This window comes from Ricinus communis, chromosome 10 (assembly GCF_019578655.1).
Source record: "Ricinus communis isolate WT05 ecotype wild-type chromosome 10, ASM1957865v1, whole genome shotgun sequence".
Classification (NCBI taxonomy): domain Eukaryota; kingdom Viridiplantae; phylum Streptophyta; class Magnoliopsida; order Malpighiales; family Euphorbiaceae; genus Ricinus; species Ricinus communis.
In genome coordinates, this window is record NC_063265.1 from 12,695,575 (window position 1) to 12,706,755 (window position 11,181).

Genomic DNA, 11,181 nt, shown 5'->3' on the forward strand with positions numbered 1-11,181 from the left:
AATAGCCTATAATGAAAAGCTTGAAATTTGGTAGTTTGATTGCACTTGGAAAACAACTCACCACACTAAATAACAAACGGATAATGTCAAAATGCTCTATGATTGTCAACATGTTGGCCACGAAAGCTTAAAATCTCAATCATTTTTTATTTTGAATATTTTTATCCTTTTCTTTTATATTTATTTTATGTTTGTTATTTGCCAAAAATATCAGCTGCTTCTCATGAATAAGACACCGCCCATCAATTTTCACAAACAGAAGAATTTTCTGGTTTTTAATCTCACGCCCGTTGTGCGGCGCGTGCTAGAAACCCAGCAATACGCAGCCAGATGTGATGAAGAGATGATAAAATGAGAAATAACAAAAAGCGAAAGCGACAGCACCATACGGGCGGGGGGGGGGGGGGGGGGGGCGACTGGACGTATGGGACGAATATTCACTAAATTTGAATATGTGGTTTCGAATCCGCGACAACGTATCGATATGACGTATTACTTATAAAATGATAACTGCATTACTGAACATTATAAGTGCGACTACGTATCAATAACTCCAACTTCTTATCACTGATAGGTCAGTATATATGAAAGACCTCTGTACAACGCATCGAAGATAGCGAGAAGTCTCTCTTTATTTTTTTTTTCTTTCTCTCTCTTGTTTATCTTCTTCTCTCTCTTCAAAGCAGCCTTTGAAAACCCTAGACGTCCTCGAATTTCGAGCTTAGTTTTGTCTAGGAAAGCTTCAAAATTTGATAAATTGAGCTCAGATTCATGCTAATTTGTGATTTATCAGTGTTTATTTTCATTTGAGTTTAAAGCTCTGAGCTTTTTTTTTTTTAAAAAAGAAAAATCTTCTAGTTATTTGGTCTCTGGATCAGCTAGTTTTGGGATTTTGGAGCTTAAAAGATGTCTTCTTTAAGCAGAGAATTGGTGTTTCTCATACTTCAATTCCTTGAAGAAGAGAAATTTATGGAGTCTGTGCATAAGTAAGTCCTTTTCCCTATATATATATATATATATTGAAGCTCTTGTTAGGTTCACTTGTGGAGATGAAAGCTTCTTTTGGTGAATTGAGTTTGTTTACATCTCTTAAGTCAATAGAGATTTGTATTACACTTGAGCGTATTTTTTATTTATTTCTTTGGCCTGATTTTATGGTTTAGAGTTTTTTTTCTAATGTGTTAATTATGGACAGAATGTTGAGTTTTTTTTTTTAAAGATTATGTTTTATTTGCATATATGCAAGTTTGAAAGACATGATAGTTTCGTTTCAAGTAAAATTGTGGATGATCAACACGTGGTATAATAGTGCCAAAGGAGGGAGACTCGAATATGGTGGGGTGCTTAACAGAGACTCTTCCTAACTGTAAAACTAGGAAAGCTCTAAACTAAGCCAGATGGTTCAGTTCTGTTGGTTGAGTGCGGAGTTTGTTGGTTGTTTTGTTCACATTATTGCTAGTTTAAGACTCAATATTTTTTCAGACATAATTTAATTAGGTAGTTAATAACTGGAAAACTTTGCTAAATATGTTTATATATTTTCCTTCTGTAGACTTGAGAAGGACTCAGGGTTTTACTTCAACATGAAGTACTTTGAGGAAAAAGTTCAGGCTGGAGAATGGGAAGAAGTTGAAAATTACTTATCAGGATTTACTAAAGTTGATGATAACAGATACTCAATGAAGATATTCTTTGAGATCAGGAAACAGAAATATCTCGAAGCACTTGATGGGTGTGTTGAGCGTGGATTTTTTTTTCATTGACTTCTGCGTAATTTCTGTCTGTTTTGAAAAACTGTGATTCTATTCTTTCTGGTTACTGATTACAGGCAAGATAAGGCAAAGGCTGTTGAAATTTTGGTTAGTGATTTGAAAGTATTCTCGACATTTAATGAGGAATTATACAAGGAAATCACTCAGCTTTTAACTCTTAGCAATTTCAGGTAATTCTCTTTTATGGTAAGTTATATTGATTGTCTAGCTACGTGGAAAATTATGATGTGTCACTTTTTGATTGGTTTGGCTTCTAAGAGAATGTGGAGAACAGGAAGATTGGACATTAAAATCTGATCCGACTATTGGATTATGCAATGGACCCTAGCTCTGGTGTGCTTAATTTTATTAATTAGAAAATTGTTTCTCTTCGGAAAGCCAATTTGCCAAAACCATAATTGTGTTCTTTTTACCTTTCCCGCATTTCTCAACCGGCCAATAAGAACAACTTGTGCTGGATATGATTTTGCGTGGCATTGTCCACTTCCATAATGTGATTTATTGAATCATTTATTCACAATTATTGACTTTTTTCTGAAAAAACAGAGAAAACGAGCAGCTATCCAAATATGGAGATACGAAAACAGCTCGCAGCATAATGTTGATAGAGCTAAAAAAACTCATAGAAGCAAATCCTCTTTTCCGTGATAAGCTTGGGTTTCCTACTTTGAAGTCATCAAGATTGAGGACTCTAATTAATCAAAGGTAATGTTGACACAAGATGCATCTGTAATATTCTAATGCTTGTTATTATAAGCGACTACTTGCTGTTTGCAGTTTAAACTGGCAGCACCAGTTATGCAAGAATCCAAGGCCAAATCCAGACATTAAGACTCTATTCACTGACCATACTTGTTCACCTCCAAATGGTCCTCTTGCTCCTGCACCTGTCAACCTTCCAGTTGCTGCTGTTGCAAAGCCTTCTGCTTATCCATCTCTTGGGGCACATGGTGTATGTAAACCTTAGTCTTTATAGCGCAGGCTGAAGTTCTAATTTAAAGATTTTGGCTATTGAATGTTCTTGTTTTCAATTTATGCATACAGCCCTTTCCACCAACTGCAGCAGCTGCTAATGCTGGTGCCTTAGCTGGTTGGATGGCAAATGCTTCTGCTTCTTCATCTGTTCAAGCAGCTGTTGTCACTGCATCATCCATGCCAGTTCCACAAAATCAAGGTTTGCAAATTAGTTCAGTTGGAATTGGCATTTAAGTTGGTGGATTTTGCTTTGAAAGATATGGATAAAGCTGAAAGAGGAAAAAAGAAATAAAAAACTAGAATTTTTAGTTCACCAAACGTTGTAATGTGTAATATTTTCAATATGGTAAATGAAGAACTAAGAAGTAAAGTTTTGATTCATAAACTTTTTATCCTCTCCAGTTTCAGTCTTGAAACGGCCAAGAACACCACCAACAGCCCCGGGTATGGTTGATTATCAGAATCCTGACCATGAACAACTGATGAAACGCTTGAGACCTGCCCAGTCTGTTGATGAGGTAATGTATTGGGACTTTCCGCCTTGTATAATTTTATGATTTTGTTATCTTTCCTTTTTCCAGTACGTCTTTGAACTGTTGTAGGGTGAATTTTGTTTCATCGTTGAAGTTGGGTAGTCTTTCTTCATTGTTTCAGGTTACATATCCGACATCTCGGCAGCAGGCATCTTGGTCTCTGGATGACCTGCCAAGGACAGTAGCTTTAACCATGCATCAAGGTTCAGCTGTCACAAGCATGGATTTTCATCCTTCTCACCAAACATTGCTTCTTGGTATGATGATTATCTTTTTCAGTTGTAATTTGAATTTTTTTTCAAGCCTCTCCTTTCTGACATTTGGTGTCACTTGGCCAGTTGGCTCTGCTAATGGTGAAGTTACTCTATGGGAACTTGTGCAACGGGAGAGGTTGGTTTCGAAGCCCTTCAAGATTTGGGAAATAACGTCCTGTTCACTGCAGTTTCAGGTTATATGTTATCGCTAGTATTGATTTTTATATACCATACTTGGAATTGTTTGGCTTGTAGAAGATAAATGCATCTCATTTAACACATCTGTTTCAGGGCTTAAGAATTTGAAGAAACGCTTGATTTGAATCCTCATATTTGAAAGTTTCTTGCAGGCTTCTTTTGTCAAAGATGCACCGGTTTCTGTCAACCGCGTTACCTGGAGTCCTGATGGAAGTCTTGTGGGTATGTGCATGTTATCAAATAATTGGTGATTTAAGGTGTTCTTTTAGTATCTTAATCTTTCTTTCCTCTTCAGGGGCTGCATTTAATAAGCATTTGATTCACTTGTATGCTTATACTGGGTCAAGTGATCTACGCCAGCAATTAGAGGTGAACTGCTACCTGCTCATCATGTCAGGCAAAATATGTAACTGTAGCATTTACTTGCCTATCTTTTCTATGATAGATTGATGCCCATGCTGGAGGTGTTAATGACTTGGCTTTTGCTCATCCAAACAAACAATTATGTGTGGTAACCTGTGGAGATGATAAGCTAATAAAGGTAAAAGACTAAGTTTAATTTACTGAATACTTAAATTTGAGCTTCAACATGATCTAATGTGAGATGGAAACAGGTGTGGGATTTGGGGGGACGGAAACTGTTTAATTTTGAAGGTCACGAGGCCCCGGTTTATTCTATATGTCCTCATCACAAAGAGAACATCCAGGTATGCCAGAGAAATGAATGGCCTTATCTATTGTTTCCTTATGCTTTCACTCTCTACGAAATGATTTTGTTAATCTGACAGGGCATCTATAATTTACAATTTCTTATTGTTTAGGGCCTATCACTTCACTGTCATTAGGCCTATTACCCTGCTGCCACCATATTTTTAAACCCATAGGCGATCACTATTAGAAGTTTATTTTAATTAATAAAATTTAAAATAAAGTTTTATTACATTGTTGGTCTGATAAGGAATTGTCTGTTGTGTGGATCAACTTGTTACTGGCAATTTTTACTTTTTTAATTGTAATGTTAGTTAATTTGTTAAATACCTGCATAAGTGAAGATATGATTCAGTGGAATTAACTATTCTAGTTGTCCGCTTCCAGTTCATATTCTCAACTGCTATTGATGGAAAAATAAAGGCTTGGCTATATGATAATGTGGGATCTAGAGTCGACTATGATGCTCCAGGCCACTGGTGCACTACAATGCTTTACAGTGCTGATGGTAGTAGGTGAGATCAATGAATTGTGAAGATGAATTTGTTGATTTCGTTTTCTTATTTCCTCCTTTATAATCATGAACTAATATCTGTCATTTCTGATTCTTTCTTTCAGATTATTCTCTTGTGGAACAAGTAAAGAAGGGGATTCTTTCCTAGTTGAATGGAACGAAAGTGAAGGAGCAATAAAAAGACATTATGCTGGATTTAGAAAGAAATCAACAGCAGGTGTGGTGCAGTTCGATACCACACAAAATCATTTTTTGGCTGCAGGTGAAGATGGACAGATAAAGTTTTGGGATATGGATAACACCAATGTACTTACAAGCATTGATGCAGATGGTGGACTACCGGTTAGTTATTTGTTTAATTTTGTTGCTCTTTGGGGGATGCATATTCTTTTAAAATTTACATGCTTGTATATATCAATTGCTTCAGAGCCTTCCTCGCCTCAGATTCAATAAGGAAGGAAATCTACTTGCTGTTACTACCGCAGATAATGGGTTCAAGATAATTGCAAATGCTGCTGGTCTCAGAGCACTGAGAGCAGTAGAAACTCCAGGTTTTGAAGCATTAAGATCACCGATAGAATCGGCTGCTATCAAGGTTACACCTTCTTTTTCATGGGTTTTCTCCTCTAAAAGTTATTTAAATTCTGAAATTGTTGGGAATGTTTCTGCCTACTGAACAGGTTTCCGGTGCTTCTGGTGTTGCAAACATTAGTCCAGTCAATCTGAAAGTGGAAAGGAGCTCTCCTGTCAGGCCTTCTCCTATTCTTGTAAAGCAATTATTCAATATTGATTTTATTTTTTTGTTTCTTTTTAGATACTATGTGGCATTATTTAGATGTATTAGTTTTATTATTAGTTTAAGTTTGTAAGCAAGCAATATCACTTATTGGATGGTGGCTTCTTAGTTTCTAGTTAAATCATGTCTGTGAAAAATGGCATTTAATATTTTTATTTTATTTTAGTTTTTTCTTGCGTTTCCTAAATTATGATTTCAAAAAAGCAGCCTATGAAAAATTCCTTAACAGAATAAGGAGAAAATAGAAAACCAAAAGCTGTGCCAAACTGGGCCTTAGTAAGTGTGATTGGGACATTATTCCTCCATCTAGAGTGAACAAAGTAACCCTATTTTTACGGTGTCCAGTTTATGATGGTCTTACTGCTTAAAAAAGTATCTTCTGTTTGTTATTGTGAATTACTGCAGTTTGGTTCATTCATTAGCAAAGAGTTGACTAAACTTCTTTTGGCTTTCTTATTTAAGAATGGAGTTGATCCCATGAGTAGAAGCATGGAAAAGCCGAGAACTGTGGATGATGTAATTGATAAAACAAAGCCATGGCAGTTGGCTGAAATTGTAGAACCTGACGAATGCAGATTAGTTACTTTGCCTGACAGCACAGATTCTTCCAGCAAGGTTTACTAACTTTGATTATTTAAATTTATTGCGTGATTTTCTATCCAATAGTGTTACAGTCATGTCATTCATGTCCAGGTTGTTAGACTTTTATATACAAATTCTGGTGTTGGCATTTTGGCTCTTGGGTCAAATGGTATTCAAAAGCTCTGGAAGTGGGCACGCAGTGATCAGAATCCAAGTGGAAAGGTAATCTTTCTAAGAATAGCCGATATGATGATTTGCAGTCTCCGTCTTCCCCTTTTCTTTTTCCCCTCAATTCTTTCCCTAGCTTGTTCATCTTTGAGTTTCTTATATTGCTAAATGGTGTCTGAAGTTGTCAGTGTTTAAAGGCCACTGCCGGTGCCGTTCCGCAGCATTGGCAACCAAACAGTGGTCTTCTTATGGCTAATGATGTCTCAGGTGTTAACCTTGAAGAAGCAGTTCCATGCATAGCACTTTCAAAGAATGACTCATATGTAATGTCAGCTGCTGGAGGAAAGGTTTCACTCTTTAACATGATGACATTCAAGGTATATATACAATATATTGCAAATTTTGTTTTTATAATTGTCAGTTTTAAGTTTTGACACTGAATTCTTGGTCTGCAGGTTATGACAACATTCATGTCTCCTCCTCCTGCCTCAACCTTCCTAGCATTCCATCCTCAAGATAATAACATCATAGCCATTGGAATGGAGGATTCAACTATCCATATCTACAATGTTAGAGTGGATGAGGTGATTACTTGCTTTAAAATGTTTTAACAATATGTCCACCCCAGCAATTGAACTAATATCTCTTCTTTGTATTTCTAGGTGAAATCAAAATTGAAGGGTCACCAGAAGAGAATAACTGGTTTAGCTTTTTCCACCAATCTTAATATTCTGGTTTCATCGGGTGCCGATGCTCAAGTAAGTGGGACACGTGCTTCTCTGCTATTTTATCTAGCTTTTCTTTGAGTTTAGCTGAACTATTAAATTAGACACGCAACTAATGCCTAATCAAGAAGTGTTGGTGTGCATGCACATACACAAACAAGTTTGTCTGATTACCACCACTCTGAGAAGGCATCTTTATCTTTCATCTATTCTCTTCTTCATGTCAACGATAATCCAATCACAGTGAGGTACATAGATATTTGTTTTCTATGTTTGGCATCCATTTGCTATCTTCACTTGTATAAGCAGTCAGTATTTATGTCATTGTCCTGGATAGTACTGATATGGTAGGGGTAAGAGTGACTTTCTGTTTTTAGGGTTCATGGTAGTAAATTGTCTAGTTCTCTTGGGGCTCGAGTCATAGTAATCTTGAGATATCTGGACATTTTTCATTCAACTCCTAGTCGTCATGTTCTCCTATCTACCATAGTATTCTTCTCTTTATTGAGTCTTGTATGTAATGGCTTATTCGCCTATTAGCTTTTTGGAAGTTTTCATTTCTTATGGTACCAGACTGCCGATTGATGTGATAACTATTTCTTACAGCTTTGTGTTTGGAGTATTGACACATGGGAGAAAAGGAAATCATTTACAATTCAAATTCCAGCAGGAAAGGCACCTACCGGGGTAACCCGAGTACAATTCCACTCTGATCAGACCCGCTTACTGGTGGTTCATGAGACCCAGTTAGCAATATATGATGCCTCCAAAATGGATCGCATTCGGCAGGTAGGAGTTTGATCTAAATATTTGACATTCAGCAGCATCTAGAAGATTTGTTTATGATGTTAATGTAAATTTTTTAAAAATTTCAGTGGGTACCACAAGATGCGATGTCTGCACCTATATCTTATGCAGCATACTCCTGCAACAGCCAATTGATTTTTGCGTCCTTTCGTGATGGTAACATTGGGGTGTTTGATGCTGATAGCCTGAGACTAAGGTGCCGTATTGCTCCATCAGCATACTTATCACCGGCTGTCTTGAATGGGTACGTGGTATTGAACTGTCTTCTCAAGTTGTTACCTTTGCTCCTTCATCCAATTAGTATTCATCCAACATCATATTTGAACCATGTCAAACCATTGACTAATTTCTCTGCATTTTAACCCTTCATTTTTGTGAGATTATGTTGATTATTGTTTGATGAAACATTTATGGGTGCATTATTTTGCAGAAGCCAATCCATTTACCCTCTTGTTGTGGCTGCACATCCTCATGAGACCAACCAATTAGCTGTAGGGTTGACAGATGGCTCCGTCAAGGTGATGGAACCCAAAGCATCAGATGGAAAATGGGGAACAAGTCCGCCGGTGGATAACGGGATACTCAATGGCAGGACGACCTCATCATCCACTACAAGTAACCACACACCAGATCAGTTACAGAGATAAAATTCCTTGTATTCTATTTCTTAGTTTGCATCTGTAATTTACCGACATAGAAATTAGGTTCCTAGTCCCTATATGTCCCTTATCAAAGGTAAGTTCGGACATGAATGATTAGAGATATACTCATTCTTGTATACTAATGTCTAGTTAGCTGTAGTTATTTAATTTTTTTTCTGTTGTCCCTCCTCGAGTGACATGCTCGTTCAAACAGTTATTGTATTGATAATTTGTTTCGCCTTCAAATAAAACTCAAATTGCGATTGTGATTCCCTGGTATTGGTCATTTGAGTATCTACTAAGTGTTAAATGTAAAACGAAAATGTAAAACTGGCGTGAGGAATTGCTTTTTCGCTACATTTTTTTTATGTGCATTGAATGGAGAAGGGGGACAAAGAAACCCCACTTGTTTCTCTTTTTGAAATGTTTTAAGATGGATTTGCCATCTACAATTATCTGTCAGCTAACAGCATAAATTTGATGAAAAGAAAAGTTGCGAGTGCTCAGAAAGCTGGTGATGGGTTGAGTGGAATGCATTGAATTTCTAGTATCAAACTGTTGTCATCTCACATCAAATGCTGTTAATACATGCTTCCCCAAGTGGAACTCAACTGAGCTAACAGGATTAAACACATGAAAACACATAAAGGCATAAATCCCTATAAAAATTATAAATCATGGAATGATATCTGGTAACAAAACCCCATCTTTATCATACTGAAGAGTACCAGAATTATTGAGTGGCCTGCACTTCCCTCCCATTAAGATCCTCTTCTTGCACAGCTCCACTCCACCACCTCTGTCTTCCCATTCTGATTTCCTTCCACTTTCCATTCTTATTAAAGACTCACATTCATCCCTATCTTCGCTTCTTGATTTTCTTCTGCTTCCCATCTTCGTTAACGAATGAGCCATCTTCAATTTTTGCTTAGTGGTCAGTATTCTCGATGGAACTCTAGGCAGGCTGTGCGTACTTCCTTGTCTTCCCATTATTTCTGCAACTCTGCCAGTTGAGCTACAACTGTTTTGGCTATTAAATCTAAAACTACTTCTAGTGCTGCTAAAACTAGTGCTAGTGCTAAGACTGCTGTTGATATCAATTTTGTTGATTTTAACTCTCATGCAATTGAAGCTGCAGCTTTTCTTGTGGAAAAATCTCGATAAAGATGATGACCCTGCTTTGCTTGGCTTCTTGTTGTTTGCTTTCTTCTCCATATTTGCTTTTCTTTGCTCTTCGTTTTCAGTCTCCAAAATTTTCCTAAATGGACTCGTCCCATCAGATTCAGTCCTTTTCAAAAGTTGCGACTCTGCTGAACTAGAATGATTACTGTCATCATCATTTCTTGGAACCTCTGTAGAGTGAGATTTAGGTAATGATTTCTTGCTGCTGCTAAAGACACTAGAGAAAATCAAGCTAACCCTCTTTGAAATATACCATTTCTTTTTCTTCTTTTTGGTGTGATCACCATTGCCATAATAACCACTGCTTCTTTCCTGCATGATCTTGGCTAACAGTTTTGGAATCTTGAATCTAATCCTGGGTTGTGTAATGGGAGCAGCTGAATTTGCAGTTGCTAATTGCCATTGATATTAGCCATAAAGAAAAGAAGAAACTGAAACATCATGGTTTCTGAAATGTGAGGGAACTATAAAACGTGGATTAAGGAGTCCTTCATTTGTGGGATTCATGCACTGTGTTTCCATTTTTTTGGCTCTCTTGCTTATTAAATGGAAATGAAATGGAGGGGTTAATCAGTAAATTAATGGTGATGCAGTTGCGAGGATATAAGATTAGGCTGCTTAAAATTTGATTCTAATCCAATTACCACTACTTCCTTCCTTTGAACGATATCATAAATCATATAGTCGTCTTCATTTTAATCTATCTATATATATTAGTTTCTGATATTTAAATTTTTTCTGACACGCACGTAAATTTTTTTATTTTTATATATATACTATTTTTCACACATAGAATTTAAGCTCACATATAATTTTATAATTTTGTAATTTTTCTATTAATTTATTAATTAATAAGTTACATTCCAAGTTAAACACTCATTATAATCCTAAAAAATAATATATTACTATAAATTAATTTTTTAATTAAATAATAATTATTCTAAAAAATAGTATTATTAATTATATTTTAATATTATATTAATTAAAAAATTACTTTTCTAATTAGATAATGATTATAATTATAAAAAATAATATTTTTAATTAATATTATTAATAAATTAATTTTAAATATATAATAATTTTTAATTTTAAAATATAGTAATATCAATTATCTTGATAATATTAATTTATATAATATTAGAATTAATAAATAAAAATTACTCTCTATCTAGTTATTATTTAATGGAAGGATAAAGCACTCTCTATCTGTACAATTATAAGACGCACAAATTAAAATTACACAAAAAATTTTCTTAATTTTAAATAAGATTCAATTTTTTTAGCACTATTTTTATATGGACAGAGAAATTGTTGTGTACAAAAGTG

At 35.6% G+C, this 11,181-nt stretch overlaps 2 protein-coding genes across 2 annotated transcripts; one reads left to right on the top strand and one right to left on the bottom strand.

The window, feature by feature from the left end:
* The first annotated feature begins 622 nt into the window (after nt 1-622).
* On the top strand, nt 623-8,945 carry LOC8287129 (topless-related protein 3). The gene is made up of 25 exons (XM_002512427.4): nt 623-986; nt 1,553-1,732; nt 1,829-1,942; nt 2,319-2,477; nt 2,550-2,724; nt 2,817-2,946; nt 3,150-3,265; nt 3,402-3,537; nt 3,619-3,728; nt 3,885-3,954; nt 4,028-4,101; nt 4,178-4,273; nt 4,347-4,439; nt 4,828-4,955; nt 5,059-5,296; nt 5,382-5,549; nt 5,635-5,721; nt 6,213-6,365; nt 6,444-6,554; nt 6,698-6,877; nt 6,956-7,084; nt 7,163-7,258; nt 7,832-8,014; nt 8,101-8,276; nt 8,463-8,945. Exons 1-25 carry the CDS (start codon nt 907-909, stop codon nt 8,677-8,679), a joined length of 3,399 nt encoding a protein of 1,132 aa, XP_002512473.2. The 5' UTR covers nt 623-906; the 3' UTR covers nt 8,680-8,945.
* A 264-nt stretch (nt 8,946-9,209) lies between these two features.
* On the bottom strand, nt 9,210-10,263 carry LOC8287130 (the record flags this gene model as incomplete). Its single annotated transcript, XM_002512428.4, has 1 exon — nt 9,210-10,263. A coding segment is annotated over one exon (915 nt), but the record flags the coding sequence as incomplete, so codon positions are not given.
* Nucleotides 10,264-11,181: the final 918 nt, after the last annotated feature.

What these genes read in the sequence shown, in the direction of transcription:
- LOC8287129 (XM_002512427.4), top strand. Translation starts at nt 907, where the DNA reads ATGTCTTCTTTAAGCAGAGAATTGGTGTTTCTCATACTTCAATTCCTT. An exon ending in ATCACAAAGAGAACATCCAG is followed by an intron (nt 4,440 to 4,827) that starts GTATGCCAGAGA and finishes GTCCGCTTCCAG; the next exon opens with TTCATATTCTCAACTGCTAT. An exon ending in CATCGGGTGCCGATGCTCAA is followed by an intron (nt 7,259 to 7,831) that starts GTAAGTGGGACA and finishes TATTTCTTACAG; the next exon opens with CTTTGTGTTTGGAGTATTGA.